This window comes from Thamnophis sirtalis, unplaced genomic scaffold (genome assembly GCF_051295495.1).
Source record: "Thamnophis sirtalis isolate CommonGarterSnake01/CBP01778 unplaced genomic scaffold, rThaSir2_p1.2 scaffold_2, whole genome shotgun sequence".
In the NCBI taxonomy this organism is placed as follows: domain Eukaryota; kingdom Metazoa; phylum Chordata; class Lepidosauria; order Squamata; family Natricidae; genus Thamnophis; species Thamnophis sirtalis.
The window spans coordinates 50,516,881-50,540,772 of record NW_028261382.1 but is presented as its reverse complement, the minus strand read 5'-3'; the positions used below and the strand labels follow the sequence as shown (position 1 = coordinate 50,540,772).

The following is a 23,892-nucleotide window of genomic DNA, read 5'->3' as shown; positions in this document are numbered from 1 at the left end:
CTGGAGCGGAGGCCCCCGCGGAAGGTAGGGCGTTGCAGCCCGCCACGGCGATTGCAACAAGCTTCCCCGGGCAGCATGGCCGCCCTGCTCTCCCCGCTGCCCTGCTTGAAACGGCTTTGATCGGGGCGGCTCCGCCTTCCGACAAAGAGGCAGCCGGCGCCCCGGGAGCTTCGCTTCGGAAGGAAGCGGGGCCGGAAGAGCAGGTGGGCCGTGCCCGGGGAAGGAGCCGAGCCCGGGGGTCGCAGCCTGCGGGGCTTTTTACAAGATGTGGACAATAAAAGGTGCCCGCGCCCCCTGCCTTTGCGGCTGGCTTTTATAATGCAAAAACGATACACGGGAAAGCAAGGAGGGTTCCCTTCAAACTCCCCCTAAGTTGTGTGTGTGTGTGTGTTTATTTATTTGCAAAAGAAAAGGTAATCTTGTGCACAAGGGTACCGTCCGCTCCACATTTAATTTTGTTTCAATTTATCTCTGCCAGGAGCAAACGCATTTTCGGGAGATGCTAGAAGTTGTTGTTTACAACATTCAGTGCCATGTGTGGCATTCAGTAACCTTTGGAGGTGTTGTCCAAAAGCAGCTGCCAGGGGTTTTTTCTTCCTGGGGAGCGAACTTTGCCCCAGATAAAGTCAAAGTGCCCTCTTCTGCAGAGAGCAGAATGCCATGGAGCCGTGCCACCTGGCACCCGCCGCTCCAGTCTCCCGGGGGCCAAGAAAGAAATTTCCATACAAACACAACACAAGGGTGTGTGATCTCCTTTCAGACCGGGAAGCATTGGATTCGGGCGTGCTCGGTTTTGGGTGGATTTAAGGTTGAGATGTAAGTAGCGCAAAAGCCAAAATATTTAAATAAGAGGTGATGCAGACTACCAGCCAAGAAAGGACTTGCTTTGAGCTGCCCCTGGAAAGGGTTTAATGTCACTTTTGCGGTTCATCTCAGCCAGAAGCTTTTATATCAGAGCTTGCTGGCTGTAATGAAGTTATTTGATTTATCATTTGTTAATAAGTTTCCGTTCACCAAGATTTTCCGTGTGTTCTTGGCAACTGTGCATTTTTTTATTTTTTATTTTTGTTATACAGGCAGAACCACCAACCTGCTAATTTGCTCGGCACTAACGATGTTAGCATGCGAGTAATTGTCTTATGTCCATGTAAGATCCAGTCAATCTTCACATTCCTGGACTTGCAGCTGCTGAGGAGCCCAAGCTAATTTGCTTGTCAGAAAGCAATTTTTTTAAAAAATAAACTATATTAATGGACCAGAGAAAGCCGGGAAAGATTGCAGTTGTAATTAGTTAAAGCGGCTTTAGATAATTCATTAGATGCAGAACCTAGCAAATATAAGTCTCTCTCTCTCTGCTGTCTGTCCTCCAAGGAACTTCTTAATTTTGGTGTGTTCTGGTGTGTTTTGCAAATGGCTTTCAGGGTGTTTTTGTTTAAAAACAGGTTGGCAGAAAAGTCATTTATCTTGTTTTCTTTTTTTTAGTTGTTACTATCATGTGGATTTCCTTCCACCTCGTCTTCATAAATATCAAAGATTTGCTTGATTAGCAAAGGTTCAGCTTTTGATTTAACGGAGGTCGTAGCTGTATCCCCCTTCTTGGAAAGTCGTGTTCAAGTTAGTAAGATTTGGGGCTAAGCAGTGTTAAAATAAGTGGTCGAAAGGAAGGAAGTTACTCCTTAAATTGGGAACCAGTTGCCAAGGAGCATTGATTTGGCTCCTGTGCTGCACACTGGCGGGAAAGTGGACCTTGACGGCCATGTGATTGAGGACTGACCCTGAGTACTTATGGAATCCGGCAGCCCTGATCAAGGGCAGAGAAGGCGACTTTGTATGTCCTTTAAAAGGTGGATTGTTGTTGTTGTTGTTAGAAAGGCCCCTTGGTCTTGGCTGTAGGAGAAAGGGCACTTCTCTAGATGTTGGGATTGAAGGCGAGGGTCTTCCAGAGCAGAGGGAGGGTCTCGTCTAAAGAGCCAAGGAGTTGCCTCGTCTTCATATTTGGGGTCTTGGGGCAGGACCACACAGCCAGCCCGGATGCCGTTGGAGGAGGATAAAAATAGCCTGCTCCTTTATAGCTCAGGCAGGACAGTTGCCTGGACAGCCAGGAATTTTGGGCCTCGCGGAAAGTGGACCTTCTGGGAGGCACTGAGGTGTGTGTGTGTGACTCTGCGGCTGAAGAGGCAGAGGCTGCTGGTGTGGCTTCACAATTGTGGGGCAGACCTAACTGGGCTCCATTTCTACACACAGCCTCTTTACTCAGCAGTAAAATTCCACTCTTGAGTTGCGAAAAAGTTGATGTTTGAGTCCTTAAAAGCTTGTGGTGGATTGAAAAGGTTAGTCCGTGTGGGAGCAATGGGAGGCAGGCCAGGAGGAGTAGGGGGCCGCTGTTCTGCCCTTTGAGTGCGTCACACAGTCGTGCCACTTCAAAACAATCTCCCTCTGGCTTGAGGGAGGGGCATCTTCTCCTCCTCTGCAAAGTTGCTGCCCTTTCAGGTCCAAGGCCCTGATTCTGAGTCCCCGGACTCCCTGTGCGCACGAGTATTCCTTCCCCAACCGAGTGCTGCTCTTCTCTTGTTTCTAGGGTCGCTGAATGGTTCTGCTAGCGGTCGTGGCCTTGTTGCTCGGGCTGTGGATGGTTTGGACCAAGATGGCCAAAAGCCCTCCGCGTGGTTTGAAAAAACAGAAGCCTGTCCCAGAGCAGCTGGCCGCTCCCAAAATCCAGCAGCTGCCTTCCAGCGGGTTCCCCCCACAGTTCCCGGTGGAGGAGACAGAAGCCGTATCCGCAGAGCCCAGCCAGGCCCCTGCGAGCCCATCGCGGCAGCCCCCTCCGTGCACCCAGATGTCCACAGACCCCTCCAGCCAACTCAAGCCGCCCATTCCCCGCCCTTCCTCGGACTGTGCGCTGTCTCCGGCCACTGATTCCGCCAGGCCTTCGAGCCGGTGCGTCCGAGGGCCCTCCACGCAGCTCTTGAAGCAAATGCACTCCCTGTCCCTTGAAGAAGAGGCCGCCAGCCCTGCCCAGAGGAAGCAGCAAGCCATGGCCAAGTTTGTCCTGGGCTCCTTTGAAGACAATTCTTCGGATGAGGAGCTGGTGGCCGGAGGAGCCTTTCCAAGGGGCCGGAGGAGACGGGCCAGCCTGGGCCATCCCGGTTCTTCCTCCTCCGTGGACTCGGAAGCAAGCCTCGTCATGAGGTAGGTTGGTTTGAGGAGCCGATGCAGGGAGGGTCCAGGTGGGCTGCCTCTCACTTCCAAACAGTTGGTTAAATGCGACTTGTTTCAGGAGACGTTTTGGATGGGAGCCAAGGTGGCGCAGTGGTTAAATGCAGCACTGCAGGCTACTGCTAGATCAGCAGTTCAGCGGTTCAAATCTCACCGGCTCAGGGTTGACTCAGCCTTCCATCCTTCCGAGGTGGGTAAAATGAGGACCCAGATTGTTGGGGGCAATATGCTGACTCTCTGTAAACCGCTTAGAGAGGGCTGAAAGCCCTATGAAGCGGTATATAAGTCTATTGCTATTGCTACTCTTCTGCAGTCTCCTTTTTAGTAGCTGGGATCTACTTTCTAATCTTCTTTGCTTGTGCGTATTTGTGTCGTTGCCATTCAAGCTTACTTCCTATTTATAAAGAGTTGTTGACGGCTTCTACCCCAAGGGACTCCTAAGGGGCATTCACGCTGGAAACCCATCAGAATACACGTGAATTAAAAGGGAACATACATTTAACTCTGAGAGATAAATTCGTGTGATACCATTTGAGTTTGACGGGCAAAAGAGTCCCTGCCTTCTTCAGCCACCAGAATGTCCTGATGGGATACAATATGCCAAGGAATACGCCGGCTTCCTCTCAAGTAAATGTGCATTTGCTGCAGCTGAAAGGAGTCCTGTGCACCTTTGACTCGGGTTAAGCTGCGTTAAATGCAGCCAGGTGCCTTTAGTATTGGCTGAATGGCCTCTTGGCTTCTTGCTCTAAAAACGCAAGTTGTTGAACTTGGGACTTTTCTACTGTGCTGGAGAGAAAAGGAGAAAGCCGCCTTCAGCCAGAGGCTAAAATGGAACCGCGTGAATAGTGTGGCTGTCTGATAAAATGCTTAAAAAAAACCAACAGAGCAGCTTATCTCTCTCGTGTGTCATTTCTCCTGGTTGACTCAGTAAGCCGAGCAAAGCTCCCCTTTGGCTCTTGTTTTAACCTGTTTAATTTACTCCACGCATTTCAAGTATTACAAACTTGCCACATTTGGTGTATTGAAGCCAGAAAGTGTGGCTGGCAGGGCTGTGTCCCTCTCTCTGCAGCCATCGTGTTCAGGTTTGCTGAAGTCCCAGGCCAAAATGCCTCCATGGCACCAACCAGAGGAAGGCTCTCTCCGCATTTCTAGCTGGATGTCGAGAGAAATCCTTGAAGCTCTTGGATTGCGCAGGCACGAAGGACTTACAGCAGCTGGTCTTGGGAGGAAAACCGGAGCAGCCTGGGATTTGTTCCCAACACTTTTTTTAAACAGCTTTTTGAAATAACGGGTGCAAATCGAAATAGTGAGGAGCAAAGGGATCTTCAGGTCCCGGAAGCCATAAATCCTTGTGACGGGAGTGCAGAGAATTATCAGCTGGTTCTTTCCACTGTGGATATATTCTGCCCCTTTCATGCCCACCGTGTCTTACTTTATGCGTTGATATCTTCCTTTTTATTTCGCTTAGAGAGTTTTGGCAGTACAATGAAGGCGTAAAATAGGAAGAAAGCAGATCAGTTCCTGGAGCCATTAAATGAGCCACAGTGCTGATAACGGAGGCTTATCAGCAATCTTAAGCAGCAGAGGCTGCTTGGGATCAAGGGCCAAGGATAGCCGTTCAGTTGATAACTAAATCAGTGATCGGGGAGACCCCGAGTCTTGTTGCTCTTTATGGCCTGTCACACAGTCGGGAGGTTTTTCCTCCCTTGAGCCACCTGGGGGTGCTGCTGGGGAGCGGCTGAGCCGCATCTGGCCCCTCGCCCAGCGGGGAAGGGGAAGCCAAGAGGAGGGGGAAGTCAGAGAAATGGAGGAGGAGGAAGAAGAGGTGGCCTCCGACTCTGCTCCCGTCCGCCTCTCTGGGGGTTCCAAAGCTGCAGGAGAGGAGAGGCAGAAGCAGCTGTCCGGAACTGGGTGCAGCTCCCTGGAGGTCAGTACCGGCCAGCGGGATTCGGACTCGCTTTGGGTCAGCTGAAGACTTCGATCTGCTGAGCAGCCCAAGCGGGAAGGAGAAAGGGGACAGCTTGAGATAACCAAACAAACGTCCCTTTCTCAGAGCTCAGGCAGAGTCCGGCGGCAGCAGCAGCAGCTCCTTTGCAGAGGTGGGGCAGGCAGGGGGGCGGGGGGGGATGCTAGCAACAGCTGCTGGAGGCCCTTCCTTCAAGCTCCCTTGGGGGGGGCTGAGAATCGCCCCCTCCTGAAGGTGGGCAGAGAAAGCCGCTCGCGAAAGGAGGGAGTAACTGGCGCTTCCTGTGCGGGTGTTTCCAAACGCTCTAAGCCGAGACGCCCTTTTTGTCCTTCAGCTGCCACAGACACCCACAACTGTTTGCAGAGAGTTTCTCACAACAATTCCAGAAGCAAGTTTCTTCCGAACGAGGCCTTCGCTTTTCAGGGATTGTTTTGCTAGCGATGTTTCCAGGAAATGTTCCCCCAGCTAAGCTGTCCAATTTAGAAAACAAGCCCATCTTTGCAGAGTGGGAAGTCTTCCTTCCCACCCTCCTTGTGGCTTTCGCCTGCCCTAGTCCACTTCCTCCGTTTGAAATGAGGAGCTTTTGAAGGACCGGCAGCCTAACCGAAGGTGCTCCAGAAGGAAGGCATACAGATGTGCGCGTTTTGCATTAGAAGGCTCCACCTTTGACCAAAAGTCTGTTAACTGAAAAGGAAGAGGTGCTTAACAAGGGGCAAGACCCCCAGAAGAGAGACGACGGGTGGTGCCACAAATTAGTGAAACAATTTCACCTTCATTAAGGAACTTCTTGTACCTTCATCTGCTTTCTCTCTCCCCCCCCCCGCCCCCCAATTGACTGCTCTTTTCCCCAGCAGTCTAAATAACAGCTTCCAAGTAATTTGAGGCCCATCTTGCATCCTTCCAAGCTGTGGATGGAACCTATAGAAATATTTCCGCCTCCTTCCAGGCCCAGCATGTCGGGGATGTACCTGGTGAAGAAAGGGCGGGAGCAGAGGAAACTGGACCTCCACAGGGACTTCACGGTGGCGTCACCTGCTGAATTCGTCACTCGTTTTGGAGGAAACTGTGTGATTGAAAAGGTACGGCTGCTGAAGAAGAAGCGATGCTCCCCTTTATCGTGAGCTCAATCCAGACAAGACCGAGTGGCTGTTGTGTTTCCCTCCCAAAAATTTGGCTAGTATTCCATCACTCAGGCTGGGGGGTGAAATTCTACGCCCCTCAGACAGGGCTCGCAATTTGGGAGTCCTCTTGGACCCACAGCTGACCTTAGAACACCATTTGTCGGCTGTGACCAGGGGGGCATTTGCCCAGGTCCGCCTGGTGCACCAGTTGCATCCCTACCTGAACCAGGAGGCACTCGCAACAGTCACTCATGCCCTTGTGACCTCAAGACTGGACTACTGCAATGCGCTCTATATGGGGCAGCCCTTGAAGAGCATTCGGAGACTTCAGCTCGTCCAGAATGCAGTCGCGCGAGTGATTGTGGGTGCACCTCGGTTCATCCACGTTACACCTATCCTCCACGAGCTGCACTGGCTGCCTATTGGTCTCCGGATACGCTTCAAGGCGCTAGTCGTCACTTATAAAGCCCTTCATGGTATTGGACCTGGGTACTTGAGAGACCGCCTGCTGCCAATTACCTCCCAAAGACCCATTAGATCACACAGAGTAGGCCTCCTCCGGGTTCCGTCCACCAGCCAATGCCATCTGGCTACCACCCGGGGGAGGGCCTTCTCTGTGGCGGCTCCGGCCCTGTGGAACGAACTCCCCGCAGAGATTCGGACCCTCACCTCTCTCCAGGCCTTCCGAAAAGCCGTTAAAACCTGGCTGTGTCGGCAGGCCTGGGGTCGATGAGCTCCCCTCCCCTCTCGACAGGTGTGGCTGTTGGTTGTTTTAAATGCCCTGTACTTTTTTGTTGTAGTTTTTGTGTTTCCCTTCCCCTCCTTTGGGTTTGTGCGCCGCCCTGAGTCCCGCTGGGAATAGGGCGGCATATAAATAAAATGAACCTTGAACCTTGATGCAGATGGAATGGCTACCTATTAAATACATTTCTTTGATATATATAAAGCCCAGCACATATTTAAAAAAAAAAACCTATATAAAGCCAGGCAGGTACTCCAGAAGTTCAGCAGAAATGCTGAAGGTTGGGAAAGAGTCCCGGAGACCTCCTGGCTGAAAATGAGCTGGATTGTCCAGTCGAGGGGCTGAATTTTTCTTCTGCCACTGAACTCTGGTCCTCTTTTTGGGAAGCTCCTTTTCAACGTCCTCTCGTCTGTTGCGCTTCCCGGAGGGATGACCGCCCCCCCGTGCGTGCCTTCTTCCCAACCTCAGGTCCTGATCGCCAACAATGGCATTGCGGCCGTGAAGTGCATGCGCTCCATCCGCAGATGGGCCTACGAGATGTTCCGGAATGAGCGGGCCATCCGGTTTGTGGTGATGGTGACGCCCGAGGATCTGAAAGCCAACGCAGGTAGGCAGCCGAAGGCAGCCTTCTCAATTCCCCCCGGGGCTCCCTTCACCCTTTGGCTCAAAAACCTTTCCTCTTCCAGAATACATCAAAATGGCGGACCAGTACGTGCCCGTCTCCGGAGGAACCAATAACAACAACTACGCCAATGTAGAACTGATCGTGGACATCTCGAAAAGAATTCCCGTGCAGGTAAGGGCCAAAGTTTTCTGTCTGTCTTGGGCTGCCGAGAATTCAGGGCAGAAAAAGCAGGACGTAAATATAATGAGTAGAACGGAATTTGTGAAAATATAGAACGGCCAAAGGGATCCTTTTGGGAACCGGTGCAAAGGATCCCTTCAACTTAATTCTCCTTCCAGGCTGTCTGGGCTGGTTGGGGTCATGCCTCCGAAAACCCCAAACTTCCGGAGCTGCTGCAGAAACACGGGATTGCTTTCCTAGGTAGGTGTGTTTGTGTCGGCACCTTCAGCTAAGCACCAGATGGAGCAGGAAATGCTGCTCTCCGCCACCTGCAGACTCTCCTTTCCCTAAGCATCATCGCCAAGCTGGAATTTATGTTGTGTTTTCCATGCAACCTCTTGAAATTTCACCCCGTGCTTTGTTCTTGCCAAGGGAAAAAAATAGATCTTCTTTCCCAGAATTTGTTCTTGTTGTTCTCCTTGACCAAACGTTACCCCTCTGGAGCAGAGATCTCTGTCTTTCTAAAAATCCGTAGAGGGCCTACCCAGGCCAGCTTTCCTACTGGACCCAAGGAACCTCCTTGAGCGACGAAGGTTAAATGCCTGGCCCGCAAAACAGGTGTGAGAGAGAGAGAGAGCTCCCCTTGGCTCTTTCTAATCCTGCCTATGTATAACTGAGCTTCTCTGCTTTTGTCTGGGCCTCCAGCATTCCAGCCGAGCTCAGGCAGGCCTGTCCCAAATATATATATATATATTTTTCCCAAATGTCAGCTGAGCCTCTTTTCTCTCTTCACTAGGCCCACCCAGTGAAGCCATGTGGGCCTTGGGGGACAAAGTGGCTTCCACCATTGTGGCCCAGACCATCCACATTCCAACCTTGCCGTGGAGTGGTAGTGGTAAGAGGACTCCCCCCCCCCCATTCCCCATGCCTTCCTGTCCTGTGCCCTGTTTTTATCTGGGGTCTTGGCAGCTGTGATGGCCGCTTCCATCTTGGCCCCTCCAGATCCCACAGGACAGAGAAAGGGCTGCGTGGCAGGAATCTCTTCCCTTTTCCTGCCTTCTGGCTTATTCCTCGCGTCATTCCGAGGCCTGGTGAAGCCTCTGCTTCAATCGTAAAGAAATGGCCGTTGCCCTTAAAGTTTTGTTGTCATTTTTTCCTCTTCTAGACTTAGTTGCAGAATGGATCCATGGGGAGAAGCAGCAGGGGGGGACGCTAATGGTTCCCTTGGAAACCTATCATCGGGGCTGCGTGCGGGACGTGGAAGAAGGCTTAGAGGTAACTGGGGGCACCCCAGGTGCCTTCTTATTTGTATTTGTATTTTGTATTTTATTAATATTTATAGGCCGCCCTTTTCCCCGCGGGGACTCAGGGCGGCTTACATAAAATAGGGAGGGGGGGTATAAACAATAAACATAAAACAATACATAAGAGTAAAATAGTACACAACATTCATTCTTCATTCGGGTGGGGACAGATTGTGATCTTATCCCCAGGCCTGACGGGATAGCCAGGTCTTAAGGGCTGTGCGGAAGGTCTGGACGGTGGTGAGGGTACGAATCTCCACGGGGAGATCGTTCCAAAGGGTCGGAGCTGCTACTGAAAAGGCCCTCCTCCGTGTAGTTGCCAGTCGACACTGACTGAGTGTCAGTGAGTTAGCGTTATTCATATTATTGGAGGGGGGGGGGAATGATAGAGGCTGAGGCAACTACGTGTGGAGGAAGAAAGGAGGTTTTTTGAATTAAGCTGGGCTTCCTGTTGGATCCTTCGTTAGCTGCAAAATGAAACAGGCCAGGCAGATTTTTGTTCCTTAAAGCAGTGGTCTCCAACCTTGGCAACTTTAAGACTTGTGGACTTCAACTCCCAGAGTTGCTGGCTGAGGAACTCTGGGAGTTGAAGTCCACAGGTCTTAAAGTTGCCAAGGTTGGAGACCACTGCCTTAAAGGATTCATTAGCTGCCTTCATGGAAGGAGAGAATCAGTCCTGTGTAAATCTCGGCTAAAATGTGGAATTTTAAGCATAGGGCATTCTTTTTCTGGCTGGACACAGTACCCCAAAAAATGGCAATGTCTGGCTATTCGTGTCAGAAGCATCACAATTAAAATAATGTATATGACACATAAAATTTAAAATATAAACATACAGGATTAAAATATGTGCAAGTTAATAAATGGGTAGCGAAGCCTGTGCTTTCAGGATTACCCTGTTCACATGTTCCTAGAATTTGTGCAAAGTGCTACGGGCGTCATGAAACGGTTGGCAGCGAAGCACATGACTTCGTGCCACTTCGTCTTACTAGTTTAGGCAAACTATGCCAAGCATATAATCCAGCTATTGATGGGCCTGCGTGTTTCAGCAGGTGGCAATGCCTCTCTGCGTGGAATGCCAAGGTTGCATGTCCTTTGGCTTCAGGGCAGGCCTGGTCAGGCGCGTTTTGAGGAAGGCTGAGTCAGTCTCTGGGCACCGCAAGGCCATATTTAAAAAAAGAAAATTGAAAATTTTTAGAAAAAAAACTTTTACAAATGTTTACCTCCCACCCGAACCCCACCCACCCCCCCCAACTTCTCAGAACCAATACAGGGTATATATTTTGAGGGGAAGCTCAGGGCTGGGGTTCCGGGGTAGCCTTTTTCACTCCTTGATTCTCCCTTCCTTCCCTCCTTCCTCTTCCTTCTCTCATCTGTCAGGCATCCAAGAGGATCGGCTACCCGGTGATGATCAAGGCCTCCGAAGGGGGAGGCGGCAAAGGGATCCGAATCGTGGAAGGGGTGGACGAGTTCCCCACCCGCTTCAGACAGGTAAAGGAGGGGCAGTTCTGGGACTCTCCTGGGCCAGATGCCCCGTCATTTTAAGGGTTCCCTGCACCCCTGTAGCCTGTTCTCCGTCATAGTGTCAGGTTTCCAGAAGATGCCCTAATTAACTTATGATAGCAGTTAGCAATAGCAATAGCAGTTAGACTTATATACCGCTTCATAGGGCTTTCAGCCCTCTCTAAGCGGTTTACAGAGAGTCAGCATATTGCCCCCAACAACAATCCGGGTCCTCATTTCACACACCTCGGAAGGATGGAAGGCTGAGTCAACCCTGAACCGGTGAGATTTGAACAGCCGAACTGCAGATAACAGTCAGCTGAAGTGGCCTGCAGTACTGCACCCTAACCACTGAGCCACCTCGGCTCTTATGAGCCTCGAGACGTAGTTTATGAAAACCTCTTTTTCATTATAGTATTTACTATAATAATTAGCACTATTAAAAAACTAAATAAAATCCATATAATTAAATGTTAATCAATATTTGGAAAATGTTAGGATATATGATATAATTGAATATTATGGATGTTTAGTTAAAATAGAATATGAGGATTTGATGATAATAGAGGATTTTATAAATAAGTAAATGAACTGCCAGCATGTGTTATGGACTAATTCCTTAGCATAACTAAGGATGAAGGATGTTTAAATAACTACAATATTTAAAACCGGAGGTATAATGATGTTGATATGGTAAATATTCGAGTTAAGATATTTGAATTAATAGGAGTCAACGGAAGAGAAGCACCAAAACATGTTGTAACCAGTTGATATACTTCTTATTTTTTCATAATAGACACCTGTGTTTTGTTTTGTTTTTCTGATTGTTGTTTTTGTCTTTTTCTGTATTATCTGTAATTGATTGATATATTAAGAAAGATGTTGTACCAGTTTTAAACTAAAACTAAAAAACATTTAATTAAAAAAAAAAAAGAAAACCTCTTTTTCCCTCCTCAGCTTCCTTTGGAATCCACATTGAGAGACGATTTCAATTGTTTGACTTGAATTAACTGAGGTTTTTTTTTGGTACTCTTACGACCCAGAGTGCTGTCCCAACGCGTATCCCTGGATTTTGGCCAGCTGTTGGGAAGGTCTAGGCACGCTGGCGCGTCGTTTGATTTTCTTGCCCTTCGTGCAACAGGTGCAGAGCGAGGTGCCCGGGTCCCCCATCTTCGTGATGAAGTTCTTGCAGCACGCCCGCCATCTTGAAGTCCAGGTCTTGGCTGACCAGTACGGGAACGCCATTTCCTTGTTCAGCCGGGACTGCTCCATCCAGCGGAGGCACCAGAAGATTATCGAGGAAGCCCCAGCCACGGTGGCTCCTCCCGCCGTCTTTGAGTACATGGAGAAGGTGCGCGTGCGCATGTGCGGAGTCCTAGCATGGAACAGAGGCCAACCGCAGAGGTCGCTTCTTGGATGGGAGCCCCAGAGCCGTTTGGCCATTGCAGCCAGGGGGCCTCAAGGGCAGAGAGCGGGATTTGAACCTGGGTCTTTTCAGTCTCGGTCCCCTCCCTGCGGCTTTTCCAACTAAAGGGGGATATTTGTAACCCCAACTGTGTGTCTGTTGTGACATCCATAAAAAGGAAGAGCTCTTACAGGGACTCCGTAGCAGACGGTCTGTGCAGATAGTAAATGGGGTGGCGCAGTGGTTAAATGCAACACTGCAGGCTACTTCAGCTGACTGCTAGTTGTGCAGTTCGGCGGTTCAAATCTCACCGGCTCAGGGTTGACTCAGCCTTCCATCCTTCCAAGGTGGGTGAAATGAGGACCCGGATTGTTGTTGGGGGCGATATGCCGACTCTGTAAACCGCTTAGAGAGGGCTGAAAGCCCTATGAAGCGGTATACAAGTCTAACTGCTATTGCTATTCTTTGAGATTACGTCCCCTGCTTTGCTTGGGAACACAAGGACTCACTCCTCGGGAGCTGTTGTCCTTGAATAATGTCCCAAGAAGTTGCGTATTTCTAACCCGGCTGTGTTGTATTTCCCTCTCCACAGTGCGCTGTGCGCCTTGCCAAAACGGTGGGCTACGTCAGTGCCGGGACAGTGGAGTATCTCTATAGCGAAGGAGGGAGCTTCCACTTCCTGGAGCTGAATCCTCGCCTGCAGGTGGAACATCCTTGCACAGAAATGATTGCGGACGTCAATTTACCGGCTGCTCAGCTCCAGGTATTCCTGTCCTCAAGTCCGTTTCTCCAGTGGCAGTTCTGGAGCGTGTCAAAGTATGATCAAGGTGTCTCCCCTGCCGGTTCTTCAGATGGAGGAGAACTTGACTTCGTGTTGCAAATGAGCCCTGCGATTTCTTTGTGAGCCCCTTCAGAAGAAGCACTGAGACGTCCAATAAATTCTTCCCTTTCCCTTTCTGTCTTTCCCTCCTTTCAGATTGCCATGGGTGTCCCGTTGCACAGAATAAAGGACATCCGAGCTCTCTACGGAGAATCCCCGTGGGGAGAACACCCCATCGCTTTCGAGGGCCCCAGCAATGCTCCCGTCCCCAGGGGCCACGTCATAGCGGCACGAATCACCAGTGAAAATCCCGATGAAGTCAGTCCAAGAGTCCCAACACTTGCCGTGTCTTCCTTTTAAGGAGTGCGAATGCCCCGGATGGTTGGGTGGGCTCTAGCTTGCCCTGCAAGACGATAGAATCCTTAGATAAAAAGGGTGGTGGCAAACATCTCTAAAACAGATATTGAACAAACCTCCCGGTTCTTATTTGTTTAAAAGTGTTTGTTCTGTGCCTGTTCTCCTGATTCGACTGATAACTAAAAATAATGAGCCTGGCTGAGAGTTTTAGTGCAAATATCTGATACAGGCAAAGGGAGGCAGTGAAAAAAAAACCCTGTTTATTTTCCAATCAAGGCGGATTGAGATTTAAATAATTGCTTCCAGTTGCATCATCAAACTATTTGACAATCGCAGCTGACCCCTGAAAGGGAAGGGGGAAAATTCTGGTGCCTCATGGGTTTAAACGCTCACGAAGGAGACAATGTCTTAGCACCAGAACCTAGTGGGCCGGGAGAGGACTTTCTACCTGCTCAGGTGCCGCCTCCCTGGTGGCTCTGGATCAGTGCCCAGGGCTGCCTGTGTGGCCCTTCAGGGTTCCAATGTGGCCTCGATTCTGCCAAAGGTGAGCAAGCCTGCCTTTCCTGCCCCCCCCCCACCTTTACCTGTCTTTTGCTGCACCTTGCAGGGTTTCAAGCCCAGCTCTGGCACCGTGCAGGAACTGAATTTCCGCAGCAATAAGAACGTCTGGGGATACTTCAGCGTTGCGGCCGCGGGCGGCTTGCACGAATTTGCCGATTCCCAGTTTGGACACTGTTTCTCCTGGGGAGAGAACCGCGAGGAGGCCATCTCGTCAGTATTGCCTTCCCTCGGGCTTTCACGGGCGATGGAAACCTTGTGGGGGGGCGGGGGCTTCCCCAGGAGGCCCTTGGGACTCTCCGTTGCCCACCCCCATCCCCCCCATCCCTGGGTTCCACCTCCTGCTTTGCTAAGAAGAGCCAGTCATACTGGGAAGATCACACATCCCAAAAGGAACCCAATCCTGTCAGCCCCCCCCCCCTCCCTTTGCTAGGGCGTCATTTGCACAGACCCCCCTCCCCTGGGATTGAGAGAAGCAGAGCAGGTTGGGACTTGATGCATCTGGCTTGTCGGCTTTCAGAAATTTGGTGGTCGCCTTAAAGGAGCTGTCCATCCGCGGGGACTTCCGCACGACGGTCGAATACCTGATTAAGTTGTTGGAGACCGAGAGTTTCCAGACGAACGAGACGGACACCAGCTGGCTGGATCACCTGATCGCTGAAAAAGTCCAGGTAGGCGAGAATGTGGCAGATTTTCAGGAACGGATGCTTGCGTCTCTCAAACCTTCTTTTCCAAGCTGAGGGGCCCGAGTCCATATTTCCTGTTTTATTTGGATTTACTCTCATGCTTTGCCTTGAAAGACTCATCCTCCATCTGTTGAGGTTTCCCAAACTGAAGCCAATTCTTCCTCCGTCGGCAGGCAGAGAAACCAGACACGATGTTGGCCGTGGTCTGTGGCGCCCTTAACGTGGCAAATGCCTCCTTCAGGACCTGCATGGACGACTTCCTGCATTTGCTGGAGAGGTAAAGGGTCGTCCTGGCATCCCAGCCCCTGGCCGTTTCATGCACCATCAGCAGGTCTCTGCGGGGCGGCCCCACAGGGCTCAGTGCTTTGAAATGCCTTCATTTCAGAGTTTCAGCAGTGAAGATGTGCTGTGGAAGGTGGTCTTCCTAATACCTAACGCCTGGCGTTATGTTCGTAAGGCACTCCGGGAGTCTCTCGGGAAGAGTTCGAGGGGACGAATGTGAACATATTTGGGAATATTTTTTCTGACCCTCAACAGACAATTAACTGAAAGGGCTGGGACAGTTCTTTTTGGTTCCGAAGTGTAAATGCCAGGGAAGGTAAACGGAGCAACCCAAATGGAATATTATAATTCTATAAACGGAATGACAAATGTACAAGAACCACAAATGTAAAAAAAGAATAATAACTATGTGAATGTACACCTATAATCATACATAGAGAACAAAAAATAAAACATTTATATAACAAAAAAAAGAAGAAGAAGTGTAAATGCCTGGCTGCTTTTTCAGGGGCCAAGTCCTGCCGGCAGCCTCTCTCCTGAATATTGTCGACGTGGAACTTATTTACGAAGACACCAAATATGTGCTTAAGGTGTGTGTGGCCCCGATTTCCACAAATGGGCTGAAAGGGGAAAATTCCTTTCTGGATGGAAGAGGGAGGGAGCATTTACGGAAGCAAAAAAAGCCTGGTTTCTGATGCCCCTGACACAGGTCGCCCGCCAGTCCCTGACCACCTACGTCCTCCTAATGAACGGCAGCCACATTGAGATCGATGTGCACCGGCTGAACGACGGGGGGCTCCTCCTCTCTTACAACGGCAACAGTTACACCACCTACATGAAAGAAGAAACCGACCGGTGGGTGGTGGAAGGGCTCTCCTGCCAGACAACGCACCAAAGCTCACACCCAGGCCTCACAAGCACCCTTCTCCCATTGCACAACCGCTCCTTGGTCTCTCTGCTTGCTTACTTGGCTGAGAAGCTTCTCTTGATGGGGGCCTTGGAAAGAGCCGGTTGATGAGCTCGGCTGAATAAAAAAGCAGAATCCGAGGCTCTCCCTTCTTCTTCGGAGATTTTCAATTTCTTTCGTTTGCTTCTTTGCCTTCTGGCAACCTCCAGGTACCGCATCACAATCGGCAACAAGAGCTGTGACTTTGAGAAAGAGAAAGACCCATCCTTGCTTCGGTCCCCCTCTGCGGGAAAGCTGCTGCACTACACGGTGGAGGACGGGGCCCGCATCTATGGGGGCCACAGCTATGCAGAAATGGAGGTAACCCTCGCACCACCCGAGGTGTGTGTGTGTGTGTCTGGGTTTTTCCACCGAGGAAAGTGGCTGTTTCTCCCTAACTGATTCTCTAACATTAATGTGCGTATTTGGGGAGCAGGCTGGCAGTCAAGATAGCAATAGCAGTTAGACTTATATACCGCTTCATAGGGCTTTCAGCCCTCTCTAAGCGGTTTACAGAGTCAGCATATCGCCCCCAACAACAATCCGGGGTCCTCATTTTACCCACCTCGGAAGGATGGAAGGCTGAGTCAACCCTGAGCCGGTGAGATTTGAACAGCCGAACTGCAGAACTGCAGTCAGCTGAAGTAGCCTGCAGTGCTGCATTTAACCACTGCGCCACCTCGTCTCTATGAGACAAGCGGGCTCAGCCTTTCCCTCCTTCGGTCCATTGTGCTGGAGAGCATAACTTTGGTCCCCCGGCCAGATGCTCAAGGCATAATTGATCACGTTGGGATCATTGGGAAACCATCCAGGTGTGCAGGCCCGCTGCTCTCTTCAACAGGTGATGAAGATGGTGATATCCCTGACAGTGGAAGAGTCGGGCGTCATCCGCTACGTGAGACGGCCGGGCACGTTGTTGGAGGCGGGATGCGTGGTAGCTCAGCTTGAGCTGGACGACCCCACCAAAGTTCACCTGGTGAGTAACGGAGCGGCTGGAAGACATTTGGGGGAGGGGCAGCGAAACCCGCCCGGGAGCCACTAAGGATTGGATTTGGATTTATTACATTTATATGCCGCCCTTTTCCCCGAAGGGGACTCAGGGCGGCTCACAATCCAAGTCAGGGAAGGGGGTACAGATAAGGGATAAAAAAGACGAACATAACAATACACAATTTAAAAGCACACAACAAGCATACCATTCGAGAAGGGGGGCAAAAACTCTTTAGCCCCAGGCCTGTCGGAACAGCCAGGTTTTAAGGGCTGTGTGGAAGGCCTGGAGGGTGGTGAGGGTTCGAATCTCCACGGGGAGTTTGTTCCAGAGGGTCGGAGCAGCCACAGAGAAGGCTCTCCTCCGGGTAGTCGCCAGTCGACACTGGCCGGCGGATGGAATTCGGAGGAGGCCTAGTCTGTGGGATCTGATCGGTCTATTGGAGGCCGCCTAGTGCATCTTTTCAGGGCTTCTCTCCCCCCCCCCCCCCAAGAAGTGACGGGGCTGCCGGGAGGCCGGGGGTGTGTGTGTGTCTTTCTCTTGCGGGTTCAAATGCTTCCGGGGAGGAACAGCCTCGTGCTAGAGTTCCTTTGAAGTCGTTTCCAGGTCACAGGAACCCCCCGGATGGTGGATTTTCTGATTATAACATTCTGTTTATTTTCTATGCTCTGCCCCTCTGCCTGCCCCCATGCTGCCCCCAGGCCCAGTTGCACACGGGGGGGCTCTCCCCTCAGCCAGCCCTGCCCATCCTTGGCGAGAGGCTGCACCAAGTCTTCCACAACGTGCTGGAGAACCTGCAGAATGTCATGAACGGCTACTGCCTGCCAGAGCCTTATTTCTCTGCCAAGGTAAAGAATGTTTTCACCTTTGCCTCTTAAAAACCAAGCCTGGGGAAAAAAAGCCGGCTTGGGGACATCCTGGCTTGTTGGGAATATGTTCCTGACATGCAAGGAAGCCCTTGGAAGATCTTGCTTTGAAGAAGGGCAAAGGGGGGGAGGAAGGCAGTGGAAGATGGCAGGGGGGAGCTGCTCCTAAACGGATGTGTGCAGGTTGCAGCAGGAGAGACTGAAGGAAAAGACCAGCTCGCTTCTCTCCATCACCCGAAAAAGAAGCTGATTTTGTGGGGATAAATCTTGTTTTCCTCCTTTCGGCCGGTCCCCATTGCTGATCCGCCACAAATCTCCGCAGCCAAAGGGAGGCCTCTGTGGTCTGGCACCAGCGGAGGGCCGGAGATCCCTTGCTTACGTCTTCTGTGATTCACCCTCATGAATCCTGGAACCTTCTTTCCCCCCACCTCAGATCAAAGAATGGGTGGATAAGCTGATGAGGACCCTCCGGGATCCTTCCCTTCCCCTGCTGGAGCTGCAGGAGATCATGACCAGCACGCTGGGCCGGATTCCAACCTCGGTGGAGAAGTCCATCCGGAAAGTGATGGCCCAGTACGCCAGCAACGTCACCTCCGTGCTCTGCCAGTTCCCCAGCCAGCAGGTGAGGGGGGGCAGCCGCCAAGGAGCCGCCAACAGGGCAGGAATGAGCAGGAGGTGGATGACGTCGACTGGCTGGGGAATTCTGGGGACGTGAAGCCCACCTACCTTAAAGTTGCTCAGGCTGAGAAACACGGCTCTAAAGCAGTGTTTTTCAACCTTGGCAACTTGAAGATGTCTGGACTTCAACTCCCAGGATTCCCCAGCCAGCATTCGCTGGCTGGGGAATCCTGGGAGTTGAAGTCCAGACATCTTCAAGTTGCCAAGGTTGAAAAACACTGCTCTAAAGGATCGTTCCCTCTTTCTCATCCAGATTGCCAGCATTTTGGACAGCCACGCAGCCACCCTGCAACGCAAAGCTGACCGGGAAGTCTTCTTCATGAACACCCAGAGTATCGTGCAGTTGGTTCAGAGGTGGGTTTGTGTGTCTTTGGGGACAATCACACCACCACACTCCCTGCCTGGACATCTGGTCTGCCCTGAGCCGTAGGGGGGCTGTTTTGTTGCACCAGCCAAGCTGATTTCTACTGCCTGCAGCCTGGCCTGGTCTGCCCTGAGCATTTTTAGCAGCACGGAAGGTGATTAAGAGCCGAGGTGGCGCAGTGGTTAGGGTGCAGTACTGCAGGCCACTTCAGCTGACTGTTATCTGCAGTTCAGTGGTTCTAATCTCACCGGCTCAAGGTTGACTCAGCCTTCCATCCTTCCGAGGTGGGTGAAATGAGGACCCAGACTGTGGGGGCGATATGCTGACTCTGTAAACCGCTTAGAGAGGGCTGAAAGCCCTATGAAGCGGTATATAAGTCTAACTGCTATTGCTATTTGAAAAGCGGAATGGAGTCCCCTGCATTGGGGCCCTCTTCACCAGGGCTCCTGCAATAAGAAAGCTGAGCAGAGTTTCTGCTTTTGTTGCTAGAATCATGGCCAGAGCGTCTTGCGTGACGACAGTGAATCATGCCTGAGCCTCTTCCCCCACTTTCTCCATCGTCTGCTCCCGAGTCCTACAAGTGACTCGTGCATCTCCTCTCTCGCCCCCCCCTGATTCCAGGTATCGCAGTGGCATCCGAGGCCACATGAAATCGGTGGTGCTGGATCTGCTGAGGCGGTACCTGCAGGTGGAGACCCAGTTCCAGCAAGGTAAGGGGGAGGGTGAGGGGGGGGAGGGGGCTGCCAGGGCCTCTGGCAGAGCTTCCCCCAGGAGGCGGCAGCAGCTTCTCTGCCAATCACCTCCACTAGACCGATCCGATCGCATCGATTAGGCCTCCTCCGAATTCCATCATCTAGCCAGTGTAGACTGGCAACTACCCGGAGGAGAGCCTTCTCGGTGGCTGCTCCGACCCTCTGGAACGAACTCCCCGTGGAGATTCGGACCCTCGCCACCCTCCAATCCTTCCGCGCCACTTTAAAGATCTGGCTGTCCCGGCTGGCCTGGGGTTAATATTTTAACCCCACCCGAATTGTGTGACTGTTGTGCCTTCTTTTAATATGTTGTATTGTCTCCATGTTTGGAATACTGTTTGTCTTGCCCCCCCACCCTTCTGAATTGTGAGCCGCCCTGAGTCCCCCCAGGGAAAAGGGCGGCATACAAATAAAGGAAACTAAACTAAACTAAACACTGGCTCCTCCTTGGGGTTCCGCTTGTGCTGCAGCTCATTACGACAAGTGTGTGATCATCCTGAGGGAGCAGCACATGCCCAACATGACCCCCGTCCTGGAGTGCATCTTCTCCCACGCCCAGGTGGCCAAGAAGAACCTCCTGGTGACCTTGCTGATTGTGAGTTGAAAAGGAGCCGCTTCCCGACCTGAGCGGGAAAGGGGACCTCCGGCTTCCCTCCAGCCACACGGGGGTCACCCCTTTTCCAGCCCGGGCACACAGCTGCAGGGCCCAACCCAGCTGGAAGATGGGGCCTGGGGTTCACCGACAAAAGGGCGAACGACAAAACCGCGCCCGACTAAACCGCGGTGACAAAACCGCGTGTTCTAAAGCGCTCCGACGAATGAGCGCTGAATCGCGCCGACAACAGCGCAGCGACAGAAGCGCGCTGTAAAACTAAACCTAACCCTAAACCTAACCCTTACCTTAACTTAAATCGCCCTCCTGCCGACACGCTGTTGTCAACGCGCTGTTGTCGGCGCGTTGATGACGTCGCGGTTTTAGCGACGCGGTTTAGTCGGGCGCGGTTTTGTCGTTCGACCTTTTGTCAGGTCGCGGGGGCCTGGGTGGGTGTCCCTTTGATGCCCCTTTAGACCAGTGTTTCTCAACCTTGTCAACTTGAAGATGTCTGGACTTCAACTCCCAGAATTCCCCAGCCAGCGAACGCTGGCTGGGGAACTCTGGGAGTTAAAGTCCAGACATCTTCAAGTTGACAAGGTTGAGAAACACTGTCCTAACCACTGCTGGGGAATTCTGGGAGTTAAAGTCCGGACATCTTCAAGTTGACAAGGTTGAGAAACACTGTCCTAACCACTGCTGGGGAATTCTGGGAGTTGAAGTCCGGACATCTTCAAGTTGCCAAGGTTGAGAAACACTGCTTTAGACAACAACACTGCAGCAACCCAGCTGAACGTTGGTTTCGTTTCGTTACCCAGGATCAGCTTTGTGGCCGAGACCCGACCTTGACCGATGAGCTGATGGCCATCCTGAATGAGCTCACACAGCTCAGCAAAACCGAGCACGCTAAAGTGGCCCTGCGGGCCCGTCAGGTCAGGCCAGGGGTTGCCAATCATCCTGTTCTGATTCCCCCAGACTCGCCTGGGGAGGGGTGGGGGTGGGGGGAATCCTCTGACCCAGCCCTCCTGTGCTCCCAGGTGCTGATCGCCTCCCACCTGCCGTCCTACGAACTGCGGCACAACCAGGTGGAGTCCATCTTCCTCTCTGCCATCGACATGTATGGGCACCAGTTCTGTCCCGAGAACCTAAAGGTGACGACTTCTCGGACTTCCAATTCCCCCGGGAACCCGAGGTCCCAACCACACCCGCTGGCTCACTCTGGGCTCCGTCTCCTTTTGCAGAAACTCATCCTTTCGGAGACCACCATCTTCGATGTCTTGCCCACCTTCTTCTATCACGCCAACCAGGTGGTGCGCAAGGCAGCCCTGGAGGTGAGGAGAGGATTGGGGGGCTCCGGTGGCTTCATCTGACTAAGGGTGCTGGGGGCAGGGGGGGGGGGAGAGGAGCTGTTTTGCAGAAAAGGTGAGCTTTTCTGCGCTACGGTGGCGCAGTGGTTAGAGTGCAGGACTGCAGGCTACTTCTGCTGACTTCCAGCAGTTTGGCAGTTCGAAGCCCACCAGGCTCAAGGTTGACTCAGCCTCCCGTTCTTCCGAGGTGGGTCAAATGAGGAGCCAGATTGTTGGGGGTCAAGAGGCTGACTCTGTCAACCGCTTAGAGAGGGCTGTAGAGCACTGTGAAGCGGTATATAAGTCTAAGGGCTAAGTGGGAAGGAAGGAAGGAAGGAAGGAAGGAAGGAAGGAAGGAAGGAAGGAAGGAAGGAAGGAAGGAAGGAAGGAAGGAAACACTGTGAAGCAGTATATAAGTCTAAGTGCTAAGTGGGAAGGAAGGAAGGAAGGAAGGAAGGAAGGAAGGAAGGAAGGAAGGAAGGAAGGAAGGAAACACTGTGAAGCAGTATATAAGTCTAAGTAGGAAGGAAGGAAGGAAGGAAGGAAACACTGAAGCGGTATATAAGTCTAAGGGCTAAGTGGGAAGGAAGGAAGGAAGGAAGGAAACACTGAAGCAGTATATAAGTCTAAGGGCTAAGTGGGAAGGAAGGAAGGAAGGAAGGAAGGAAGGAAGGAAGGAAGGAAGGAAGGAAGGAAGGAAGGAAGGAAGGAAGGAAGGAAACACTGTGAAGCAGTATATAAGTCTAAGTAGGAAGGAAGGAAGGAAGGAAACACTGAAGCGGTATATAAGTCTAAGGGCTAAGTGGGAAGGAAGGAAGGAAGGAAGGAAGGAAGGAAGGAAGGAAGGAAGGAAGGAAGGAAACACTGTGAAGCAGTATATAAGTCTAAGTAGGAAGGAAGGAAGGAAGGAAACACTGAAGCGGTATATAAGTCTAAGGGCTAAGTGGGAAGGAAGGAAGGAAGGAAGGAAACACTGAAGCAGTATATAAGTCTAAGGGCTAAGTGGGAAGGATAGGAAGGAAGGAAGGAAGGAAGGAAGGAAGGAAGGAAGGAAGGAAGGACTGTGAAGCGGTATATAAGTCTAAGGGCTATTTATTTTGCCATGAAGCTGCTGAGTTCAGAGCGCTGTGATAATTTCCGTGCTGGGAGAAAATCATGAAATGGTTCTTTGGGCACAAACTCTCCAGTCCTCCTGCTTCCTTTTTGCCTTCCCAGGTATACGTGAGGAGGGCCTACATCGCCTACGAACTGAACAGCCTGCAGCACCGCCAGCTGCTGGACGGCACCTGTGTGGTTGAGTTCCAGTTCATGCTGCCTTCCTCACACCCAAACAGGTGGGGCAAACGTCCCCGAGCCTTTGTGGGGTGGGCGAGGGGCTGGGGGGAGGCTGAGAACTAGTGGGAGAGGGTCTCCCCGGGGAAGGTTTCAGGATCACCCACTGGTCTCTGGCTTGCAAGCCTGAGGGGGGGGGCTGGGGAAGGCCGAGGGCTCCCGGTGGGTCTGAGCAAGGGGGCTATTCGTGTCCCTGTCTCTTTGCAGAGGAAGCAGCCTCACCCTGAGCAGGTAGCCTGGAGTTCTTTTGGCTCTGCAGCATGATAGCGGTTACACCAAAGCTCCGCTCCCCCATAACGGCCTCCTCGGCTTTTCTCTTAACTGCCCCTCCCCAAGCCCTTTGGATTGGCTACTAACGTCCTGTCTTGAGGGGCACGTGGGGGGCAAAGCTCCGTGCTGGAGCCATGTGACAAGTGGGTGAGGGAGAAGGCCAAGAGGAAAAGGCCTTCAGGCTCCTATCAGCTCCAGCTGGGTGGCTGCAATGGGCCAAGCTGCCCTCGGAAGCAGCAGGGACTCAGTTCTATGCTGGTGGCAACAGCCGGTGCTCCATCTGATGTTTCCCCTCTTCCCTGTGTCTCCCCCCCCCCCACACACACACAGGATGTCCGTGCCAATCAGCATCTCCAACCCAGACTTGGCCCGGCACAGCACGGAGCTCTTCATGGACAGCGGATTTTCCCCGCCCTGCCAGCGAATGGGAGCCATGGTGGCCTTTGACAGATTTGAAGATTTCACCCGGTAGGCAAACGCTGCCCTCGTGGCCTTCACTGGGGGGGGGGGGGGGTTGTTGTCGCTGCGTCGCTGTTCCCGTTGAGCTTGAGTATTGGCCAGGGAAGCTGGGCCTTTCCCTGGAGTCCCGTGCCCTCCCTGGGGGAAGGGCGCTTCCATCTTTTCTCCCTGGCTTATCTTCCACTTTGCCTTAATCCCAGCTTCATTGTTTCTGAGGCCTCTTGACTCCTTCTGATTGATTGATTGATTACATTTATATGCCACCCTTTTCCCCTGAAGGGGACTCAGGGCGGCTCACAACTCAATCAGGGAAGGGGGTACAGACAGGGGGATAAAAAAGACGAGACATAACAATACAAAATTTAAAAGCACACAACAACCATACCATTCAAGGGGGGGTGGGGGGCAAAAGTTCTTTAGCCCCAGGCCTGTCGGAACAGCCAGGTTTTAAGGGCTTTGCGGAAGGCCTGGAGGGTGGTGAGGGTTCGAATCTCCACGGGGAGCTCGTTCCAGAGGGTCGGAGCAGCCACAGAGAAGGCTCTCCTCCGGACACTG

At 52.0% G+C, this 23,892-nt stretch overlaps 1 protein-coding gene across 5 annotated transcripts in view; it reads left to right on the top strand.

The window, feature by feature from the left end:
- The first annotated feature begins 762 nt into the window (after nt 1-762).
- The window catches only part of ACACB (acetyl-CoA carboxylase beta), a 38,381-nt gene continuing 15,251 nt past the window's right edge, over nt 763-23,892 (top strand). Inside the window, exons 1-30 of one of the 5 annotated variants that reach the window (XM_087705431.1) lie at nt 763-816; nt 2,579-3,189; nt 6,129-6,261; nt 7,514-7,652; nt 7,732-7,841; nt 8,009-8,090; nt 8,626-8,724; nt 8,995-9,104; nt 10,514-10,624; nt 11,778-11,987; nt 12,634-12,804; nt 13,018-13,179; nt 13,826-13,989; nt 14,297-14,447; nt 14,636-14,739; nt 15,253-15,334; nt 15,454-15,599; nt 15,861-16,011; nt 16,532-16,666; nt 17,380-17,526; nt 17,978-18,166; nt 18,476-18,576; nt 19,208-19,296; nt 19,809-19,933; nt 20,749-20,862; nt 20,968-21,081; nt 21,172-21,261; nt 22,492-22,610; nt 22,816-22,839; nt 23,209-23,346. In XM_087705431.1, the coding sequence (XP_087561557.1) occupies nt 2,588-3,189; nt 6,129-6,261; nt 7,514-7,652; nt 7,732-7,841; nt 8,009-8,090; nt 8,626-8,724; nt 8,995-9,104; nt 10,514-10,624; nt 11,778-11,987; nt 12,634-12,804; nt 13,018-13,179; nt 13,826-13,989; nt 14,297-14,447; nt 14,636-14,739; nt 15,253-15,334; nt 15,454-15,599; nt 15,861-16,011; nt 16,532-16,666; nt 17,380-17,526; nt 17,978-18,166; nt 18,476-18,576; nt 19,208-19,296; nt 19,809-19,933; nt 20,749-20,862; nt 20,968-21,081; nt 21,172-21,261; nt 22,492-22,610; nt 22,816-22,839; nt 23,209-23,346 (4,112 nt within the window). In that variant the 5' untranslated portion in view covers nt 763-816; nt 2,579-2,587. Of the gene's footprint in view, nt 817-1,991; nt 3,190-5,023; nt 5,144-6,128; nt 6,262-7,513; nt 7,653-7,731; nt 7,842-8,008; nt 8,091-8,625; nt 8,725-8,994; nt 9,105-10,513; nt 10,625-11,777; nt 11,988-12,633; nt 12,805-13,017; nt 13,180-13,825; nt 13,990-14,296; nt 14,448-14,635; nt 14,740-15,252; nt 15,335-15,453; nt 15,600-15,860; nt 16,012-16,531; nt 16,667-17,379; nt 17,527-17,977; nt 18,167-18,475; nt 18,577-19,207; nt 19,297-19,808; nt 19,934-20,748; nt 20,863-20,967; nt 21,082-21,171; nt 21,262-22,491; nt 22,611-22,815; nt 22,840-23,208; nt 23,347-23,892 lie in introns of those variants that run through there. The other 4 variants (XM_087705430.1, XR_015695525.1, XM_087705433.1 and 1 more) reach the window with 4 other exon arrangements.